At 39.3% G+C, this 23,296-nt stretch overlaps 3 protein-coding genes across 6 annotated transcripts in view; 1 reads left to right on the top strand and 2 right to left on the bottom strand.

Moving 5' to 3' along the window:
- LOC100619428 (zinc finger protein 527-like) overlaps positions 1-10,416 on the top strand; it is a 65,012-nt gene extending 54,596 nt beyond the window's left edge. Inside the window, exon 10 of the transcript XR_008915382.1 lies at positions 120-10,416. The gene's annotated coding sequence lies outside the window, so the exon portion shown is untranslated. The remainder of the gene's footprint in view (positions 1-119) is intronic.
- The window catches only part of LOC100619697 (zinc finger protein 420-like), a 380,349-nt gene that overhangs the window by 325,873 nt on the left and 31,180 nt on the right, over positions 1-23,296 (bottom strand). The gene's annotated exons all lie outside the window — the stretch shown is intronic.
- Positions 11,998-23,296, bottom strand: part of LOC103106171 (zinc finger protein 420-like) — a 38,274-nt gene continuing 26,975 nt past the window's right edge. For all 4 annotated transcript variants that reach the window (XM_056812690.1, XM_056812693.1, XM_056812685.1 and 1 more), the window contains one exon: positions 11,998-22,034. In XM_056812690.1, coding sequence (XP_056668668.1) covers positions 19,915-22,034 — 2,120 coding nt within the window. In that variant the 3' untranslated portion in view covers positions 11,998-19,914. The remainder of the gene's footprint in view (positions 22,035-23,296) is intronic.

Genomic DNA, 23,296 nt, shown 5'->3' with positions numbered 1-23,296 from the left:
TAAGACTTGGGCAAAAAACAGATTGTCTGAGAGGAGGGGGGACTCACTGGGGAATTCATGGCACCTGGATGTGGTCCTTTACCTGAATCTTTTATTTCTCATTTCTTCTTGCATTCTAGACTCCAGGAGAACCATTGTGACGACCCAGACTCCAGCCTCCCTGTCTGTGGCTCTGGGAGAGAGAGTCAGCATAAGCTACAGGGCCAATCAGGGCACTAGTAGTGCTTTAGTCTAGTACCAGCAGCTTCCAGGAAAACTTCCCAAACCTCTTATCTACCTTGCTACACTCCTAGAGTCTGGAGTCCCTGCCTGCTTCAGTGGAAGTTGGTCTGGGACCAACTATACTCTCACAATCAGCAGGGTGGAGGCTGAAGATATTGCACATTACTACTGTCAGCAAGGTTATGAGTCTCCCACAGTGATGGAGGCCTGAACAAAAACCTCCCCAGGCTGTGGAGCCCTTCAGCTCAGGGCAGCAGCTGCTTCCTGCACAGCATCTGACTCTAGAGTCATCAGAGAGCCCAGGGAGGGATGGGACTGAGAGCCCAGCTGGGGGGCCCCAGAGCCCAGGCTGTCTCCTCTGACAAGCCATTGGGGAGGGCAAAGAGAGAAGAGGAGAGAGAACCTTCCCTGCAGTCTCTCTCAAGCAGCCTCAGAATCTCCTCTCACAAACCTCCCTGAAGCTGGTCCCTTCCTTCCTCCTTGCTCTGCCTTCTCTCTGCTCCTTCCAGGGGGCTTCTCAGAGGAAGCTCCTCAGGGTTCACTAACCGAAAGGCCTAGAAGACAAGACAGAAGTCAAGATGCCTGGGATGCCATGCAAGACCTTGGCATCCTCTGTCTGACCACGTTCTAAGTACTGCACAGAGCCTGCTTCAGCCAGCTTCACTTTCCTTGGAACAAATGGTTCTCATCCACCCATTCCACCAGGGGAAGTTTTTACATGTTTGACATTGATGCTCCCTAAATCACTGTGCTTACACTGGCCATTACTCTCAACCTGATGGGACAAGACAGGTTTACCAGGGGGTGCGGCTGGCCATGCTACAGCTTCTTGGAACCACAGGTCAGAGTTACATGACAGGTAGACACTAAAGAAGGAATGCAACCCTGAAAGAGGCTCAGCCAGCCTTCACCTCAGAGGTGCTAGTCCTCCATGAACCCCCCATTTCAATTGAAACTAAAAAAAATCAAAGAGAGTCCCAGGGTCCCTGTTACACAGCTAGGCTGAAGTTGGGGTGTAGTATATGGGGAGTTTAATTTGTAACAGAGGGGTGAATGGATATTTGTGTATATGTTTAATAATTCTAAGGGATTCTAAATCCACCCAAATAAACTTCCAGGTTCCACAAAGAACCTCTTTTCCTGTGTTTCACAGGCTACACTAATCCTCCCTGATCTAACTAACCTAAATTTATACTATATGTCTTGGGCATTATTCTATTTCAGTTTCACTGTCTCTGTTTAGTATCCCTGTTTCTTCTTGTGGGATTTTGTTGGATTCATGGCCTCTAAGTTCATTGATCAAGGGTTGTTTTGGGGGTGTCTGTGTTTGAATGGATTCTTGGGCTTCCATTAAGTTGTCTTTTGGCATGGTATCACAGGCATAGTGATGTTTAACGTGAGATGCATGAAACTGTTAATTAATATCTCCATGGGATGCCCTCCCTCTCTTCATCCCCCTATATTATTTTTAAAGGTGGAGGATGAGGGATATTGGTAATCTGTTTTTGGTGCTTATGGTTTCAGATTCTTGGTTTCACGCAATAATTTTTGTTTGGGTAAGATGCTCCAATAGAATCTTGGATGTTTTTCATCTACATTTACTGGGATTCGTGGACTTGTCTCAGTTTTTTTTTTTTTTAGTCAGAGATTGTCATTATGGGCTTAGGGGTTTTTCTGATTTGATTAAGGTTTCTTCACGGATCATGTGTCAGATCTTATGCCTAGTACCAGTCTGGGTTCTTATAAGATTTCATGTTGTTTACTACCCTATCGAACTCAAACCAGTCCCAGTACCAAGTCTTTTCAATAGATGGTATCTGTTGTGTTATGGGATGCTCAAGGTTGGAGAAAACAGATGTGATAATAGCATTACATTGCCTATCTCTTTTTCAGATTGTTCTCTATCAAATTACTTCCAATTCAGTGTCACTGTTCCCTAAGTCATATTTCTTACAAAGTTCTTCATAACTATTGACTCCTGTAATGTACAGTATTTCATCAATTGATAAAGAGTTTCCTATGTTTTCAATTGCTTCATCCGAATCAGATTCAGAAAATATTGTTCTGAATTCAGGTGTTCACTATGCCAATTTGTGTCCCACTCATCTAAATCTTTGTGAACTTTATCATAGAGCTTGAAGTACTGATAGAGTTCTTGTTCTTCATCACTGTTTTGGTCAACTATATATTGTATCATCTGGGTCTGAGTCTGACTCTTGGTCACTGATTTCTGTCTTCTCCAGGTTGTTCACTAGCTTTCATTCAGTGATCTGTTGTAATTCTGTATCAGGTGCTGTTAACCCAGGTTTTGTGTCTTGGTCTGACCCTATTTCAGTGATCTATATATTTCCCAATTCTTTTTCTAGCTGTTTCCCAGTAATATGCTCTAATTTTATGTTCTGTGGTGACAAATTTTATTCTTGTGGGTTTACTGCTTCCTGCAGATCTGCTATTATGTTACTGCAGTGCACAGGTTCTACCATATCTTTTGGATCAGTTTCTTGTTTATCTACTACCTCTTGTGAATCTGTTAACATAGAAACCATTCCCTCTATAGTGGTATCTTCTGGGAATGACTTCAATACAGACACACTCTCCCCTGTGTCAGTGAGATCTTTGTAATTCTGTTCTCCCACTTCTGTCCCAAGATATGGCTCTGGAGTCTCTTGTAAATTAGTTATTAAGGTGTTTGCATGCACAAGTTTTCTATTATCATCTTTACTTTCTTGTCCCATGGTTTGTAATGCACATGTATTAGTAGATGTTTGAGGTTCTCCAGATATTATAGTGTAATCTACCGTCCCCTCTTCAGTTATTCCACCCTCATTCAATCCACTATTATTTACTAGCTCTGTATCATTTTGGACCACTTCTGTTTACAAGCTAACAGTTTGCTCAGAGGAAAGGTTTGTGTTTGTGTTAATTTCAGTTTGAGAACTGCTTGGATAAGGATTAACTACCAAAGACTCTTCTGTTCCCATTCCCTTAGATTGTTTTGCAGTCTCTGGTTCAGGGTATAGGCAGTTATTAGAATTTTGGTATTGATCTGTGCTAAACCCATCCCCAGAAATGGAGTCTTTGAATGTTATAAGATTTTGTGGGTAAAAGTCTTTGGCTTTTGGATTTAAGTTAGTTCTCCCCTCATTTGTCTTTCTTTCCCCCTCTTAGATGTATAAATGTATCAGCTCTAAAGTCTCTTGCAGGGGTGTATGGGGTGCTCAGGGAGGAGTAATATCTTTAGTATGGAGGGCTTGTTGTGCCCTCCTAGGGCACCTCTCCAGCTCTGATCCTCATCTGACACCCAGCTCTCACTTGTGGCTCCTAGTAGCTGCTAGCATGCGGCAGCGGCCACACCCCAGGCAACGGCTTCTACAGGCTGGCTAAACCTTGTGAGGGTAGCCATTGGGTCGACGTGGACCCCTGGTGAACTAGGGCTTTGCTCACCCAGCATGTGAAGACTGCTTCGGCGGAACAGGCAGAAGAAACCAATAAGAAGGTTCAACGGCTGAGATGGCGACACAGCAAAGCACTGTGGAGTGCTTAGGGCATGTTGGAGCACAAAAGACAACACGGCCATCCAATGCAGCTTAGGAAGTCTCCAGGTGTAACGACTTTTCGTGCCACTGGACCCAGGCTTTCAACACCGAGAGAGTGGGACTCTCTCTGTGCATCGACTTTTCCACTTAAATCTTCATTCACAAGTGTCTTTGTGCACAAAAACACACAAAGACAATAGTCATCCTCAGTTACCGAGAGACTACTACTACTACTACTACTAAAGTCTCTTGCAACAATGTCTCATTTGGCTATCTTGTCAGAATGATGTGGATATTTAAGTTGTTGTTTTAAAGATTTAAAGAGCTATGTTTGATTTCCCACTCCCTAGACCCTAGACCCATTCTGCAAGTTAAGAAATTTTCCAAAAAGGTTTTAATCTCTTCTTTGCTTTTCTCCATGTAGTTGTGTGTGCCCATGTATTGTGAACCATAAATGTCATGTTTCATGTCTGCTATTAGGTGTGTAATTTCTCTTTCCACTTCAATTCGAGATTTCTGTTTTGTACTTAAGTTGCTTCCCTTGGAATCTTGCCCAACTCTCTGTTTCTCCACCACTCAGATTTTAAAGCTTCCTTTTTCCTTTCTACCATCTACCTTTTTGCACTTTATGCTTATGCCCTCTTGTTTCCTCCCTGGGGCACCTCCCTCATTCCTCTCTTATTTACTGGATAATGCTAGAGCCTGGCATCATGTGGTATAATGATTATTCCTAGGTACAACTTCTGAATAATGGGGTTTTGTTCCAGAAGCTATTGCTGCTTTCATGGATTTCAGGTCTGGGGTCTCTTGTTCTCTAAGTCTGCAGTGAGAGCAACACTGCTTGCTATTGGAATTCTGTCTCCTATAGTTTTTGTTAATATATACTTTTCCCTGATAATATGCATTTTGACCTTTCCCATCTCTTATTTTTGTCCCTGTTCATTAGCAATGTTTCATTGGGCAGTTTCTTACTGTGTGTCCTTGATGAGAACATAAAAAGCAAGACCTGGATATCTTTTTGCACCCTCTGTTGACTTTGGGGTGTCTTTCTATACTGTGTTGTTTGTCTGTTAAATATCTTAATTGTAAGATTCTTAACTTACTCTAATTTTTTCTGCCTTAATATTTCAGAGGTCTCTTGGAGCTTTTTCTTTAGATCATCTTTTTCTTTTTCTTGATCTACTTTGTTATCATGAAGATAGGTGGAAATGTCCCTAAGTTCGTTAAGTGAGATGGTGTCAAAGTTAGGGCAATAATTCCTGAAGAAATCCCTCAAGAGCTTGTCACAGCCTTTGAGAAATTGTCTCCTCACATGTGTCTCTGATTCTTTTGAATCAGAGTTAAAGCTCAACAGTCCCTCAGTTTTTTTTCAATAAGGTGATCAATAAATGTTCTTGAGTGTTCATTTTTTTCCTTGGGATAATCTGTCAAATTTTCCCCATGCATTGGGTCTTTCTGACAATTGCTTTATTCCCTACAATAGATTCGCGCGGCATTTTCTTAGATAAACCATTGATCTTGGATTAGAAAAATCCAGATTCTCAAAAACTTCTGGCCAGCTTGTGAGTGAGGAATCTTTTCTAGTTTGCTCAATAAAGTTTTTTATGTTCCGGGGGTGTAAAAAGTTCAGATAAAAGAATTTCTACATCCTCAAAATCTGGTTCATAGAGGCAAAATGATCTCTTCAGTTCTTTAATTGTAAGATGAGGCTCTAATAAAAATTTAGGCATGCATTTACATAAAGACTCTAAGTCATGGGTGGTGAATGACTTATGAGCCTTTGTATGTAAAATGCCAGAGTTATCAGTGACCTTAGCTACATCACGCCAAGGAATAATCTTTTGAGCCTTTGATGCATTTGCAAGATTGTTAGCAGATTCATTAGTTGGTGCCTTGTTGTTTTGTGCCTGTATGTTATTGGCAATTCCCTCTTATTGCCCCTAATGGTGTCCCAGTATTAGTCTTAGTAACTACGTTGTCCTTATTAGTCTGTCTCGTCACGTCCCCAGTCTCATTGTTGGTTCCCTTCCCCATGCCTTGTTGTCTCTGCATGTAATCCTGGCACATCTCAGTTATAATAGGAATCTGACCAAGTAATGCCTCTAATCTATTATCAATGACTAGAACATGTACAGTTTCTTTTGGAAGATCAGGTTGGCATCAGCTTTGATATTTTTTAAGATGTTAGTCACTGCCATGAACACAAGATAGAGTTGGGGTATGATTTGCCAGAGGTAATTTAAATCTAGATAATTCATTGGTAACTGTGACCATCCCATAGTCATATTAGTTAATGTACCCAGAACATTGTCTATCATCCCTGCCACTCTATTATAAATGATACAATAGCCCCAACAAATTGCAATTATTCCTAACACAGCAGACCACAGTATTAGTTGTAACATGTTTCCCATTAAATCTTTCCTAGGCTCTAACTGCCAGGAGTTAACAGTTAAAAAATGGTTGTTGTCCCCACAAGTTTGTTTCTAACTAGATAGGATCCAAGATGACTAGATCCCATTGCTGACAGCCCTGATACACCCTCCCTTTTACAATAGATTCTCTTCCTCAGTTTTGTAACTGACCAAAGTGGCAGTTGGTAACTGATTTGTACTCCCCCCACCATGAATCAAAACGTTTTTGATCCTGTGTGGAAACTGCTAGGCAGAGTCAGTGACAAAGGCTGCTAGTCTCAGGAGTTGCAACTGACAACAAATTCACCACTGTCAATTGATAACAGTTGGTGACAGTCACTAAAGCCATTTTTTAAAATAAATGGGGTTTTTAAAAATCTGGGTTGCCATCTGTATTATATGAGGAGGTTAATTTGTAACAGAGGTGTTAATACTTTCAGTATAGAGAGGGGGAAAGAGGGGTGGACCCCCTTCTCAAAGCGGGGTTCAGGGGAGACAGCTGATGTAATGGGTTGGCTCAGAGAGAGGAGAGGGAGTTTGAAGATTTTCCCCCTTCTGTCTTCCCTCCTTAGCTAAAGCTGCTTTCCCCAATTCGCTCTTGTCTCTCTTGTCCCCACCCCACTACTCGAGACCAAAGGGTCTCCCCTTGATCTGTTCACTCACACTCAGCTTGGGTAAAAGTTAACTATTTTAATGTCAACTCAATCAGGTAATACAAAGGGAGTAACTAGCATGGAAAAAATGGGAAAGGGAAGTGGGGAAAAGGGGGTCCCTGTCTCTATCTAAACCCTTTCCCCTCTCTCCTAGAGTTTGGGGGGAACTCAGGCCTTGGCAGCCTGAGTCCCCTGAGAGAAAGTCAGGTTGCCTCACCCCTGGGCAACAGGAGCCAAGGTAGAGTCTGCTCAGGTTTCTCTTCAGAAAGTTCCTTCAATTTGGTAGTGTTGGTGGGAAAGATTTCCAGTCACCAGCAGGAAAAGTAGGCAACCCTCAGGAGAAAGTCTTTATCCCCCTCTCCTGACTGAGAGACCAACTGCTCTTCCTCCGGCCCCCACCAGAGTCTTCTCCTCCTCAAGATTCCAAACTCCTCAGCCCCTCCCCCATCGAGGTGATCATTTTCACACACTCTTCAGCTTTGCACTTTTTCTCTAGTGCCAGCCTCTGTCACAAGAGCCACCACCAGGGACCAGAGAAGTGGGTCTGGGACACATTTAATTCTCACAATTGGCTGTGTAACATCTGATTTTGCTTCCTTTTTTCATGATCATTCCTTCAGGTGAGGACAGACTGAATTAAGGCCCCCCTCCTTGGGGATTCTTTATACATTGGGCTCAGGAAAGAAGGCACGATTATTGACATGATAGATAGAGAAATGAACTTAGTCAGAACAATCTCTAATAGTCATCAGCCCCATGATTCTGGGCATATCACTACTCTGAACCTCACATTCTTCATCTGTACATGGGGGACAATAAATAATAGCACCTCCCTCATAAAGATGTGAGTATTGAAAGAGAGAACACATGTATGTAAGCTCTTTAAAAACCTTTAAAACTATGTCAGTGTGACCTATTATTATTGCAATGGATCATAAGCTCATTGGCTATAAATGCTGCTTCCCTGGGACCTAAGAGGTACTTAATAAATACTTATTGAAACTGAATTTTAGAGATGAATGTTATGATTTAAATTATCTTAACAGACTGACTTTTGGAAAATAATGTAAATTTATTGATTATGTCATGATTCTTGGCTAGGCCAGCATCACAAACAATATTGTTATAGGTCTCCATGGCTCTCTCTTGACCAGGGATGACCTGAGATGCGTCGGGCAGCTTAATGAACAAAATTTTAAAAGCTCATTATTTAGCTCCTCCTTGATCATCCCAAGGCATATCTAATTGGTGATAGCTAATGAAGAGCTAGTCCATCAACCTATCCACCCTCTACAGCATGGGGAATACCTACTAAGGAAAAGAATCCTTCTTCCTTTCATGTATTCACTAAATTCTGTTAAAAGGGAAGACATCCTGGAAGGCTGAGATGTTACATGGCTTGTCTAGAATGTAACATCTAGTAAGTGTTTGAGGCAAGATTCAAACTCAGGTCTTCTGGAGTCCAGGTCCAACAATCTATACAATTTACTCCCTAGCAGCCCAGGTCAAACTCAAGGGGAAAGGGCAGAGAACAAAAAAATGTAAAAAGCAGCAGACTAGATGGTTCTCTGAACCAGATCCCAGACACAGGAATTCACAATAATTCTCCCTAATGTACAGGAAGTAATACAATTTATGAAAAACAAAATCCCACATGATGACAGTTCTCTGCAGCTTAGGGATAAATAAGCCTGATGTGCACAGCAAACTGTCTGCTTCCCTGAGTCCAGACTGGGGAGAAGGGAGGAGGGCTGTGTGCCATATTACAATTAAAATTATGTTACTCACATTATCAGATCATTCATCCCAGATTAGGAGAACATTGAAATAATCACACTCAGGAGAGGAGAAGGATTTTGGTCCAAATCCCTGGGTGGGGGAGAAGGGCGATCTCCACACTGATGAGGTCACAGATTTATGGAAGTGATCAAGTTTATGGAGCTCCTTCTTTGCTTCCACTCACACACACTGGACAGTTACCCCGGGTTCAAAATACATTTGGGGTGAACAGCAACCATTTGATCTAAACTCTTCTGTTTGATTTTAGAAGCCTTTCCCAACCTGACCCCTTCCTGCATTTCCAGCCTTCTCACATTTCCCTTGTTCTTCCCACCTTACATTCTATCCCCTGCCCTGATGCCTTTTCAAAACAGTCTGTTTTCCTGGAAGGCTCTTCCCACCCTGTTCTCTGTCCCCTGGATTCCTTCAAGACTTAGATCAGTCCAACTTTCTGTGAATAAACAGCTGTTTCTCAGCATCCTCCCCTCCACACACAGACTCCCAAATTGCTCGGACCTTCCCTCTGAAATGATAAGCAATTTGTCCTGTATTCAGACACCATTCAGAGATATTTCAGGACGATCCCAAACCACAGCAGTAAATCACAATAAAGGAAAGCAGCAGAATGTATTGGTTTCCCCATGCATATAACAGCTACGTTTACACTATATTGTGAGTCTTTTATGTGTGTCAAAGTATTATGTCTAAAAATATAATGCACAAAACTGAACTTCAAATATTTTCTTCCTAAGAGATCCTCATCATCTCCTGAGCTAAAAAATTCTAAGCACTGAATTCTGTTTCCTGGTGGAGCGTCTCATCTCTGTGTTGCTGGCTGTTGGCTGAGGAGGGTGATGGACGCTGAAGGCTGGGGTGGCTGGGGCCATTTCTTCAAATGAGACAACAATGACGTTTGCCCCATTGATCGACGCTTCTTTGAAGTGTAGAGATTAAAATAGTGGAAGACATAAATTGTGATAGTTAAAAGAGTGTTTGGCTTAAATTATGACCGCAGAAAATATGGTTTCAAGACAGTGTCTTGTTTTAAATCAAATATAAGGTGGTCGCCAGGGAAAAATTCCCAATTATTAAATATATCCAAGTCAGCTGGGTTTTATAGAGATTTTAATTAATACAAATGAGGAATTAAAGAAAGGGAGAGAGAGAGAGAAAGGAAATAATGGGAAAAGGTGTAGTCGAGGCATAGCCGTAAAGGCTGAAGACCTCTTCTTCTCCCTGCTTGGGCTGCATAGTCAAGGTCGTAGGTTGAACTGTGTATGACCTGCCCAGCTGTGTGTTCAAGGTTGGAATACTCAGCATGAGGTAGGTTTGACTGGTTTTCTGCTCTTTTTTGATTTCAAGGCTGCAGTTTGCATATCATATACCCTTAAATTCCTTCCTAGACAACAACGTTTAGAAATTTTCTCTTACAAAATGCCAAATTCTTAGTACTAATATTATTAAATTCCATAAACAGATTAATCACTTAAACTTCTTGTGTGTCATATGATTTCTTGTTACTACTTCTGACAGCACATGCATTAAAATAAATCTGATTTGAAAAAATCCCAAATTTAATTTCTAGAATAAGTTCTTGTCAAAAACATAACAACTTTTCCTGAATGACTTTTACATTTATAAAGTATACAGTGCAATTTTTGTCCTTATAGAATAAAATATTCCCTCTCTGTGTCAGTCTGGCTATCAGCCACATTTAGACAATTCTCAAATTCACTGAAACCATTATGCATAGCAAGATTTAACAAAATAAACTTCTAACCATGAGTTTTGTTGTGCTCAATAAAATCTGGTTAACATTATCAACATGACATTATTTTTTTTTTAAACATTATTTTATTTGGTCGTTTTCATACATTATTCACTGGAAACAAAGATCGTTTTCTTTTCCTCCCCTCCCCTTCCCCCCCCCCACCTTTCCCTCTCCCATCGCCGACGCATGATTCCACTGGTTATCACATGTGTTCTTGACTCGAACCCATTTCCCTGTTCAACATGACATTATTAACATGACAAATAGTTATTACAATACACGAAATTATATTTGTATCATATCAAAATCATTAACGATCCTCCCAAATTGCATACATCAAACCATTAATCTTAAATGAAAAATAGCCTCTAAGTGTGGAGTAAAAATCTCCCTTTTTCTGCTCTGAATGTTTCTCTTTTTCACTCCTTTGGGGGCCCATCCAAAGGAAGAAAGAGGAAAAAATCATTGAACAGGTATTTGCTTTTGTCCTCTGCTGAGGATTTTTGACAGGCAAGTTCAATCTTGCAACTATCCCATTTTATTTTCTTTCTTTTTGTGAGTGTCCAATTTAAAATACATAGAGACGAGACTTTGACAAAGACAATGATAAACAGAAACACACAACATTGTGACAAGCATGCTTTGAAAGAAATCAGTGTTTTAGGATCCATTCTAAAGAAAAATTATAATTTCCCTCTCACCCTTAGAATATCTCGTATACTCACCACCAAGGGGATCTCTGTAGCGTTGAAACTCTGCATGACCAGCACACAGCATCGGGGGTTCTCCAAAGAGAACTGAAGGGAGGGTTCCAATAAAAGAACCGGGGGGAAGGGGGTCCCTAATAGGGGACAGTTTAGAACTATCGGGGGACAGCTTAGAGCTGTCTGAGAAGTTGCAAGAAAGAAAGATTGGAACATTATCAAAGAGGGATAATGAATGTTTATAGTAAGCAGAACACCAGATTTAAAGCTCTTCTCGAGAGACACAACCTATCCTCCCCAATCCTCCCCAGAGTGTTAACAGGGGAGTTAACCCGTTCCTAGGAGATCTTGGAACTGTTCATGCGGCCTTGAACTGAAATGACTGCAAAATCAGGAGGTGGTGTCCCTCCATCGGAACCAAACTTTGATCCGACACGATCCCATTCTGAACTAGATATAATCTCTCCTTCAGGAAACCATGGAACTAATTGTCTTATATGAAACACGAATTTCTTTAGCACCTTTTTCTGTACTTTAACTCCATGTGCCATTAAGGCAGCATGTATACGGTGCTGAGCTTGCCAATCTTTGTCCTTTAAAAGGACAGGAATTGAATTACCCATTACTGCTAAAAGATAAACTAAAAAGTGAAAGAAAGAGAGAGAGACAAAGTTGGGGAACAGAGGAGGCCCACAAATACCGCACTCTCTCTGTTCGATTCTTCTGCCCATCTGAGCTGCAGTCTCAGGGTAGAAGCCGTTAACTCTTCGTCATCCTATGACCAGCAAAAGAATCGGGGTTATGATGGCATATGTCCCGGTCCGGACATCAATTTGTAAGGCTCAGCTCCAGGGTCGACCAGCCCTGTGTGACCTTACTTGGGGTAACGAAAATGAAGAGTAACGAATGGACACTATATGAAATGCATAGCAACAAAGTTTATTGGATTCAGACAAAGCATATATAGGTTAAAATCACAGGAAGTTATGATATTACAGCCCAGCAACAGCAGGAACCAATAATTGGGCAACTTCATAGGAATTCATGACGTTACCTGCCAGGCACCAGGAGGAACCGAGAGGATTCCAAAAAAGGGCAGAAAAACAAGTTTCTCACAGTCGTTATCAAACCTCCCTCATGCTGACTATTCCAACCTTAAACACGCAGCTGGGCAGGTTGTACACAGTTCAACCCACAACCTTAACTATGCAGCCCAAGAGGGGAGAAGAAGAGGTCTTCAGCCTTTACGGCTATGCCTCGACTACAAAAGGGCTATACCAGCCTAGGCCAGCATGAGCCAACCTAAGCTGAAAACCCTAAGAGAGGGATCAGTCAGTCTTTTATCCACTCACCACAAGATTTTAAATCAGTGTTGTACTTGATTGTACTTATAAATTGTTTTTATCTATTCAAATATAATCTGTTATAATGTCATAATGGATGTACACAATAAATGTATAACTTTGTGCTGTGCAGAAAATTAATTTTATGTAGATTGTGTATAGTGCAATTGACAAAGGAAATTTGACCAATCCAGAAATCAAATAAGATTCATTATTAAGCTATTTATAATAGAGTAATAGTGACAAAAACTGAAGGTTTTATTCTGCTTGGAGCAGAAGTTTGAAAGGAAAACTGGAATCTTAAGGAAACATTGTTAGGGAACCTTAATCAAAGTCAATTTGGAAATTATTAAGTTTTTAATTAATATACTGGGAGTGATTTAACATAAAGCCTCTAAAAACATGTAACTAAAACGTTAAAAAGGATTGGGAAAAAAGTATTTTTTTTTCTCTCTCCCTCACCAATACCTTTACTGGGACTACAACCAGTAGGGCAGTCAAGCATTGAGAAAAAAACCTTTGGAAACTTTCCAAAATTTAGCCCCTTTCTCAGACACAGGAAAGATAACAAAAGTGTTTGCAATTATTTTACATTTATGTTAAAGGATCAATAGAAGAAAACATTTTATACAAGATAAAAGTTCTGTTACTTTATCCAAATTTTAGAGATATAATTTGAAAGCCTGAAGAAGTAAATAGAGCTAGAATAGATCTTGATCTGATAATAAGATATATTTACAGGAATTTCAAGAGTCTATTTGAGTATACTCAAATACCACAATTTCTATATATTACTATTAAGTAAAAATATGAGCTTTACTAGAAACAACAACAACAACAAAAGAGGGTCTTTTAGTTAAATCTGTACAATTTGGCTAAGTGATCAAACTGCAAAAGTCCAAACTACAAATTCAGAATTCTAAAGAAGCTCAGGTTAAAGAATAGATTTCCCCTTTAATCACAACAATTGATATGCTAAAGTTAGTTAAACCAAGTTAGTAATACAATAACTTATGAATAATTGGATCAACTGTTTAAGATACTAATGAGAATATATCAGAATTGAAAGATTCATGGTTCAGGTGTTTAGAAAATATCTAGATTACCTTTGTGCATCTACATGTCCATCTTTCCTGTGGATGCTTCTGTGTGAGCTATAGGGCATCCATGGTGTCAATTTCAGATCACATTTTGAGAAGTTCAGTGTTTTGACCCCTCAAAGGAGATTGTTTAGAATTTCTCCGATATAAACTTGATGAAATCATTCCCTTGCTCCCCCTCCTTTTCTTTCTCCTACCACCCAGAGTTAAACAAACATACACTGACTAACAACCAGAAATAGGTTTTTTGATTACAAATAAATTCATTGGTTACTGGAAAAAGGACCCCATTATCCACCTTTATATATGGGAATCCACATATTTTTTTAAAACAAAAATCCTATGATTTTAAAACACTATTATTAAAGATTTTAATTTAATTTTTGAGTAAACCTGCCTCATCACACACACCCCTTTACCTGTTACAGCAAGTTACCTGTTACCCCTCCATTTTTCTACTGCAAAAAGTATTTTTAGAGAGCACTAAAAAATTCTATCATAAGTAGGTTTATACTAAATTTAAACACACCCGAAGATAGGATAGGATAGTTTTTCACCATTATAGTGACATGTACATAAATAAAACCTCTATGCAGAAAAGTTAGTAAGAACCTTACACTTATCTAAGGTAAATATGTGAACATGCAAGCAACCTGTTTCCAAATTATGATAATGATTGAAATTGGAGTATTATTGATTATGGGTGAAAATCTTTGTCCTTTGAGAAGAAAGTAACCGTATCTATCGTACTTTGCCTTTATTGATAGCTGATGTTTAGTCTGTACATGTATATTTCTAAACAAGATTCTTTCCCCTGCATTTCTGAGATTATGTTTGGCCTACGATTAAATGTCAAAAGTATAATTTAGCTATTTACTGGGATATATAATCTAAAATTTTAAGTTAAAGGTTGGGACCTTTAAGACACATTCTCAACATGACTCCCATCCCAACAAACAAGCTGCAGGATACACCCTAGCAGGAAGGCAATGAAGAGAATGCAGATACAGAGAGATTGTGTTAGGACAACAGCCCAGAGCGCACTACCAATTTGGGAACAAATCAAGACAACTGCAGCCCAAGCAGAAGCAGGGATTTTCACTTCCTGACTGCACTGCTGCCTTCAAATGACTCTGACTTTCTCAGTGGTCCTACAGATGTGTATGTTATCTCCCATGACTCTTAGAATTTCTCGTTCAGGATGTATTTTAAGCAATTGTCCTAATCCCTTCACTGTATTTGTTGTTGAACAATATTTAGGCATTTATGCCCCATAATTGATTTCCCAAAGTTTAAACTGCTTAAGTTTACATCCCTATCAACTTCCACTGCAGCCATTGCTTAAGGAGTCCCCAACAGTCATCATCCATAACTAGCTTCTACCCTACATCAAGCCTAAAATGAAATGAAGGATGAAGTCACTTCATTTTAAAAAATAAACAAAAAAGGAGATGTTGGAAGTCGTCAAATCCCCACTGGCTTACAAAGTCACAGAAAATGATCCCCCTCTGTAACTTCTCTCGCTTTAACTTCCCTCACTAATGGATGATTGTTGTTCTCTTTCCAGTACAAAAGAAATAATATAAGAGAAAAGACTTACAATAAACATATATGCCACCTTAATCCCCCAGGATTATTATCCTAAAATATTACATTCACAGAATGAAAACCTAAAGAGCACTACCCATTACCCCGCTCCTTTCCCTCTCCACAGAGTTACATTCACTCCCATTACAAGCCAGGCAAGCCAAGAACATCAATCACCTTCAAGACATACTTCACTGCAGACAGAAACCAGGCAACATTGCCAGGCCCTTTAAAGTAACACAAGAAAAATAGAACTTGTAAATTGAGGAAAATCCCAATTCTGGTCTGTCATTAAACTGCCCTCTAACTCTGCCCTTAGCTACAAAACATTTTGTTACTCATCTCCTAAGTAATTGTGATTGATTGTGAAAGCTGACCAAAAATAACAATGATTCTTCTTAGGTCAAGAAGGACTAACCTCCAAATCACCCTACACATGTCATTTATCTCCCTCTCTGTTGTAACAACAATGTTTCATTGACTATCTCTTTAGACTTTGTGTCTGTTTTTAAGTTTCATGGAAACGTGTATGTAGAAAATTGATTGTGTGCCAAAGAAGTATGTACTCACTGAAACTAAATAATAAATGTACCTCCATGCCATGGCAGAACACTGTGATACCTACTCACGTGGAATTGAGCATACATTGTCTCTCACTCCATTATTCGAATGGACCACATTAGGCAGAGGACCCTTACAATCTGAGAGACCGCTGGTTCAGCTCTCAAAGTGGCATTCTAGAGGAATCTCCCAAATTTGCACATACTCCTTATTTCCCATGGCATTACACCATAAATACAGCTGCACCTGAATTTGGCCATGCTCCCCTTTCAGGATTTTCAAGAAAGGTGAAGATTTCTCTAGGATGGGAGATGACAAGCTCCCTGGCCTTAATAAATATTTCAGTCCTAATACATGGAGCTGGGAAGATGCTATTCTACAGTTGTGGCTGCTACTCTATACAATCAGCTGCAAAGAGGCTACTCTACTGACCTCTGGACTTAAACATCAGCCCTGAAGCTACCTGATTAGTCTCCAGACTATTCCATCACTTGTTATAAAACTATAACATTTCTTTAAATAAAATTCTTCTTACACATTGAATAGAATCTGAGCCTCCCATTCTTGGGCTGAGATTTGTCTACAAACTTGGATGTTTCTCCCACAAGAACTTTTCTCTACTCTGTCTCTGACCCAGTGATACTGGGCTCCTGAATGATTCTTGGTCAAGACCCTCCATCTTATAACTCTCCCTTTCCCTTAGTTGTCTCCGCTGCTTGGAATATGTCCCTAATGCTCACCTCGACCTCTTGGATTCAGTCTTCTCAGGTAGCATCTCACTTTCTGAGAAGTTTCTCTTTGTCCCTAAAACTCTTAGAGCTTTCCTTCTGAGAATCCTAGATCCAGTTCTTCCTCAGGCCTTCAATTCTGCCCCACAACTGAAATTTTACCTGGGCCACTAGCCATGCTCATCTCTGAGCCTCCACTTTCCCCAACTCTTCAACACCTGCCTCTTTCCCTCCTTCATGTCCAGGACTCAGACCCTCTTACAGAACAGGTAGACATCCATAAACCTGAGCAGCAGACTAATCTGAAAGTAGAGGTCCCTACCATTTGAGGTGCTGACAGCAAATGCCTCTTGAGAAAAGATTCTGTAGGGTACCATTTATAAGGTTGAATCTAGATTTGATGGAACTTTTAAAATAAATCATAATGTACTTTAAATCACACCTGTTTTCCTATTAGGATAATTATATTTGATCTAGTATGTGTGAGTGTGAAACTCCCTACCCTTTTATTATTATAATAGTATTAGCCTGTATGATTATTTTTATAACACAATCATTAATTTTGAGTTCATAGTCAAATAATATAATTTGCCTTATAAGAATTATAAACATTAGCTAAGATAGTTACAGTTTGGGGAACTATCAAATCTTATTTACATCCTGACCTTAAGCCTGTAACCCAGGAGATTCCATACCCTACCACACCTGCCTTGGGTGTATAACAAGATGGTCAGACAAAAAGAGGAAGGATGGTCTTGTTTGTCAAAAAAGACAAGTCATGCAGGAGGTGGAGGGCTACTCGCTTTCACCTATTATTTATCCAAAATTGTCGACTTCTACTATTCCACCATAATTATCAGTGAAACCCTACTGCAAAGTTAACACCCATAGTGATATTTTTTACTCACCAGATTAATCACACTTGTGTCATCAAGAAAATACCCATATGAATGACTTTGCATCCATTCTATTTTCTTCATTGTGACTGTGTTTTCTGTCAGTCATGAGATTTCTTGTCATAAAAAAGGCTATCTCCTAAGGCTCAGGGTCTCTGTTCTTGATTTCAGCAGGGTCCAGCTTTTATTGTGAGTCTGGCTCCCTCCCAACAAACATTTAGTTTGGAGTTCTGTACTGGTGTGATAAATTTTAGCGACATATGTTGCACAAACCTTAATGCAAAATGGACTTAATATTTAATATGTGATAGGTTTAGAAATTGTAGAAGTAAGTATAATTGTATCAGTTATGTTACACTGGCCTCTCAATGCAATCAGTCCACAGTGTCAAGCTGATAGATGCACGGTGATTTCCTATGTAAGATAATTATTTTGAAAATGCATTCAACTGAATAGAAATCATTGGAATGTCAATAATTTTATTTCATATTTGAAATCTACAATATCATTTGTTATATTTTAATTTTTGTTTTATAAGAATTTTGGGGAAAACCTTATATAGGAAATGATGCTAATTACAAATTATTTCTATAGGGAAAAGACATTATTCCCTTACTAAATTAACTGCTCTTTAGATCTAGACGCCATGAATTGATGAATTAAGGCATTAGAGAACAGGGTTAGAATTTTAAATTGGACATGTAAAGCAAATGATAATTTGTTTTCACTTTTAATCTTGATTGTATTAGTTTTATTTGTATAGTTTTGAATTTAATATAGCAAAATTACATATTTTATATACCTTATATGTTATCTATTTATTAGTCATAATTTCTTCCCTCATCAATTAATTCATCTGAAAGTTAAACTATTCTATGCTCCCTTAACTTGTTTATGGGATCATGCTTTAGGTCTAAATCACATGCCCATTTGGACCTAATCTTAGGAGACCTTATGACATAGTAAATTGTCTGATTTTGAGCAAGCTGAGAGGTCAGTGTGAATGTCTGTGATTTCTGAGATGAGTAATAAAATAGAAAAATTTATGAGACTGGCCCTGAAATAATTTTATTTATTCTAAGCGAATAGGGGGGAAAGATAGAAAAATAAGAGATATACTTGCTTCATTGCTCCAATTAGCTTGATATTCTGTGACCACCATTAGGGTGCTCTATGCCATAGCTCTAGCCATGCTCACAGGGAAGTCCAGTCAGCAACAAAACTGAAAGCGATGACTTTGGATATCTGCTCTTGCCTCAGTTTATCAAAACTTTTCTCTGCCCATTAACTCACAAATTGCATCTCAGAAGCCAACTGTGACTTTCTATTTTGCCTGCGCTGGCCAGAGGGGCAGTCCAGGGGAGCAGAGCAGAAGACATCACCCTGCCCTTGCTCATGATTTTAACTCTATTGTTGCCTTTTCCCGCCTGCCATTCTATCCTCACTCAATGAATTCCATCTTATAATCCTCACCTCTGAGTCAAGTTCAGGCTCATGCCTGGTAAGCTGCCCCAGAAAGGGGGTAGGGTAAACTTCCTTCACATAATAGCAAGACTGGGGCTGCAAGTGAACATCTTTTCACACAATTTATGAAATAACTTTATAGAACTAAAATAATTGTTTCTAGAAAGATACCTGATAGTAATGGGATTTTCATAGGTCAAGAAATGATTATTTGGGACCAGTACCAGAAGGACACAGGGTTTGGGAAGACCAATACGATAAAGCTTACAGGATACCAAATGCTATTAAACAGGGTTTATTTAAGATAAGGGATGGAAGGGAAGAGAATTGGGATGATCTATCTAAAGAACATAAATAAACCTCCAACCTAATCTAGTTGGTACCTTCAGAGAGAGATGGTATCTGCAATGTCAGTTACCTCAACTATGAATCCAAGTTCCTTTGATAAAATGCACTTCACTAACCCAAATCCCCTCTTAAATGGTGATAGAGGTAGTAAGGTTGGAAGGTAAGCAGAAACAGGCCTTAAAGGGAAGGTCTCACTTACAAATGGCTTTAGGTGTCTGAAGTAGTTATGTAGGAATATTTCTCAGACAGCATCAACAAGATACACAAAAATAGGTAGTTGGGAAGATGGATCACAAGGAAAACCATGGGAGAGAGAACAGCTAGTTCACCCGGTTCATCCCAAGGCTAGACAAACTCAACCTCTTCCTTAACTGTTAGAAGAAAAGCAGTATTGCCACATCTCTAGAATTTGGAAACTTCTGCTTCTTCTTTTGCAGCATGCCTTCCTGCTCATTTCTTTATAACACTTGTATTCTTAAGGTTTCTCCCCAGAGTGAATTCTCTGATGATGAGCAAGATGGGACCTCTAACTGAATGCCTTTCTACATTGCCTGCATTCATGAGGTTGTTCCCCAGTGTGAATACTCCAATATACAGTGAGTTTGAAGCTCTGTCTGGAAGTCTTTCCACACTGATTGAATTCATATGGTTTCTCCTCAGTGTGGACTCTCTGACATACAGCATGACTGGATTCATTTGTGAATGTCTTTCCACACCGCTTGCATTAACAAGGTTTCTCCCCAGTATGGACTCTCTGATGTAGAGTAAGTTTGAAGCTCTGTGTGAAAGCCTTTCCACAATGCTTGCATTAACAAGATTTCTCCCCAGTGTGGACTCTCTGATGTACAAAAAGACTGGAGTTACTTGTGAATGTTTTTCCACATGCCTTACATTCAAAAGGTTTCTCCCCTGTGTGGACTCTCTGATGTACAGCAAGACTAGTGTTATTTGTGAATGTCTTTCCACACTGATTGCATTCATAAGGTCTCTCCCCAGTATGGACTCTCTGATGTACAGTAAGTTTGAAGCTCTGTCTGAAAGTCTTCCCACATTCACTGCATTCATAAGGTTTCTCCTTAGTGTGGACTCTCTGATGTACAACAAAACTGGAGTTATATGTGAATGTCTTTTCACACTGCTTGCATTTATAAGGTTTCTCCCCAGTGTGGACTCTCTTATGTATACTAAGACTGGAGTTATTTGAGAATGCCTTTTCACACTGCTTGCATTTATATGGTTTCACCCCAGTGTGGACTCTCTGATGTACTACAAGACTGGAGTTATTTGTGAATGTTTTCCTACACTGCTTGCATTCATAAGGTTTCTCCCCAGTATGGACTCTCTGGTGTACAGTAAGTTTGAACCTCTGTCTGAAAGTCTTTCCACACTGACTGCATTCATAAGGTTTCTCCTTAGTATGGACTCTCTGATGTACAGCAAGACTGGAATTATTTGTGAATGTCGTTCCACGCTTATTGCATTCATAAAGTTTCTCCCCAGTGTGGACTCTCTGGTGTACAGCAAAACTGGAGTTATCTTTGAATGTTTTTCGACAATGCTTGCATTCATAAGCTTTCTCCCCAGTATGGACTCTCTGGTGTACAGTAAGTTTGAAGCTCTGTCTGAAAGTCTTTCCACACTGATTGCATTCATAAGGTTTCTCCTCAGTGTGAACTCTATGATGTACAGCAAGATTGGAGTTATTTGAGAATATCTTTCCACACTGATTGCATTCATAAGGTTTCTCCCCACTGTGGACTCTCTGATGTACAGTAAGACTGGAGTTATTTGTGAATGTCTTTCCACACTGTTTGCATTCATAAGGTTTCTCCCCAGTGTGGCCCCTCTGATGTACAATAAGAGTGGAGTGATCTGTGAATGTTTTCCCACAATTCTTGCATTCATGAGGTTTCTCTCCAGTATGTACTCTCTGATGTACAGTAAGTTTAAAGCTCTGTCTGAACCTCTTTCCACACTGCTTGCATTCATAAGGTTTCTCCCCAGTGTGGATTCTATGATGTACAGCACGTTCAAAGCTCCGTCTGAATTTCTTTCCACACTGCTTGCATTCATAAGGTTTCTCCCCAGTGTGAACTCTCTGATGTACAGCACGTTCAAAGCTCCGTCTGAATGTCTTTCCACAATAACTGCATTCATAAGGTTTCTCCCCAGTGTGGACTCGCTGATGTATAGCAAGACTGGATTTATATGTGAATTCCTTTCCACACTGCTTGCATTCATAAAGTTTCTCCTTAGTGTGGACTCTCTGATGTACAGCAAGACTAGTGTTATTTGTGAATGTTTTTCCACACTGCTTGCATTCATAAGGTTTCTCCCCAGTATGGACTCTCTGATGTACAGTAAGTTTGAAACTCTGTCTGAAAGTCTTTCCACACTGATTACATTTATAATTTTTCTCTTCAGTGTGGACTCTCTGATGTATAGCAAGACTGGTGTTATCAATGAATATCTTTCCACACTGCTTGCATTCATAAGATTTCTCCTCAGTGTGGACTCTTTGATGTGTGGTAAGACTGGAGTTATTTGTGAATGTTTTTCCACAGTGCTTGCATTCATAAGGTTTCTCTCCAGTGTGGACTCTCTGATGTACAGTAAGATGGTATCCCTTACTGAATGTCTTTCCACATTGCTTGCATTCATAAGGTCTCTCACCAGTGTTGTTGTTCTGATGTCCAAGAAGACTGGCCCTGTGCATAAAAGTCTTACTGCACTGATTACTTTCACTAGATTTTTCCTCAGTGTGCATTCTTTGATGTTCATTATGAGATGAATTTTGAGGTACAACAGAGAATTCTCCAAAAACAAAGTTATTGGAACCATCACTTCTCAATCTTTGTAAATCCATTTCTTCCATAGGAAGGCTCACCTCTGTTGGATTCACTTTCATTTTAGGTCTGATCTTTCCATCTAAAAGAAACAAAGAGTAAAACATACATATATAGTGACATATATACATATGTCTCTATCTCCTTTCCTCCACTATCAAAACATAAACTGCTTTATATCCTATTTCCTTAGGTACAAAGAAAAGTCTTCCAACTTAAATGGACACAATCTATTCTTTGAACATGCCATTACATCAAAGCTAAAAGAAATTTAAATAACGAAGGGCCTCCAATGTCATATCACTGACTCTTCATAACAAATCTGGGATTTTAGACAGGCTAGCTTTATTATATTTCCAAATCAGACAATGACCTCAGAAAATCTCAGTGAGTGACTGGACTTGAAATCCTGGCAGCTGAGACCAAATCTTATGGCTAGGCATGCTCTATCCACAGTACTAGACAATTCACTTTTAATCTTTCTGTTTTTGTTTCCATTGTCTATACATTCAATCCTCTCTTCATAGGTATGATACCACTGGGTGTACATACACTAAATATTCCTATTATTTCATCATCTAGCTTCTCTGTGAGCATCATATAATCCCTTTGTGATGGCTTTCAACCTTATTTTTTCTTCTAGTATCTGAGATCAGATGAAGAAATTCAGCTCTTTTTTGCATTTATCTAAGGCATAAAAGATTTTGTTCTTTTCCCTCTTCCTTGAGAGTAGCCATTACTTTCCTTTAAATGCCTCTTTTCACCAAAACAAAATTCTTCTACTAAATACAGTTTAAACAAAAACATTGGATTTCCAATGTTTAAATACAAGTCTCATACAGTAAGTTAAGCCCATGACCCTTTTGTAAAGAAATGGGCAAGAAAGCTGGAATAATTCTCTTCCTATTCCCCACTGCTTATAGATGCTATATTCTTCTTAAAAATCCCAATGCAGATTGTAGTGCATTCTTATTGTACCTCAGAAATTTGCTAGGACTTTTAGGCCTGGGCAAGTCGTAGGAGCTTTGTTGATCTCAGGCTCCTCAACTATAACATGGACATAATAATATTAAGTGACTCCTAGGGTTCCTATGAGTATCTAAATACATAATTATGAATCATAAAGTGTATGACAAATTCTAGGGGCCATATGCAAATGGTAACACTTATTTTTATCATTCGAATTTGGATTTCCTCTTTTAATTGCTTTTCTTCTTAAACTATCATTCTCTTTAGTCCTCTAGTTCCTGATTTCCCTATTGAATTAAATGCATTCCCATTCCCCAACACTTCTTTCTCCCTGGATCATCTCAAGAGTGACTTTCACGATCTGTTGCTTTTTTC

The sequence above is a fragment of the Monodelphis domestica genome, chromosome 1, assembly GCF_027887165.1.
Source record: "Monodelphis domestica isolate mMonDom1 chromosome 1, mMonDom1.pri, whole genome shotgun sequence".
NCBI lineage: Eukaryota > Metazoa > Chordata > Mammalia > Didelphimorphia > Didelphidae > Monodelphis > Monodelphis domestica.
This window is presented reverse-complemented; position numbering and strand designations above follow the sequence as displayed.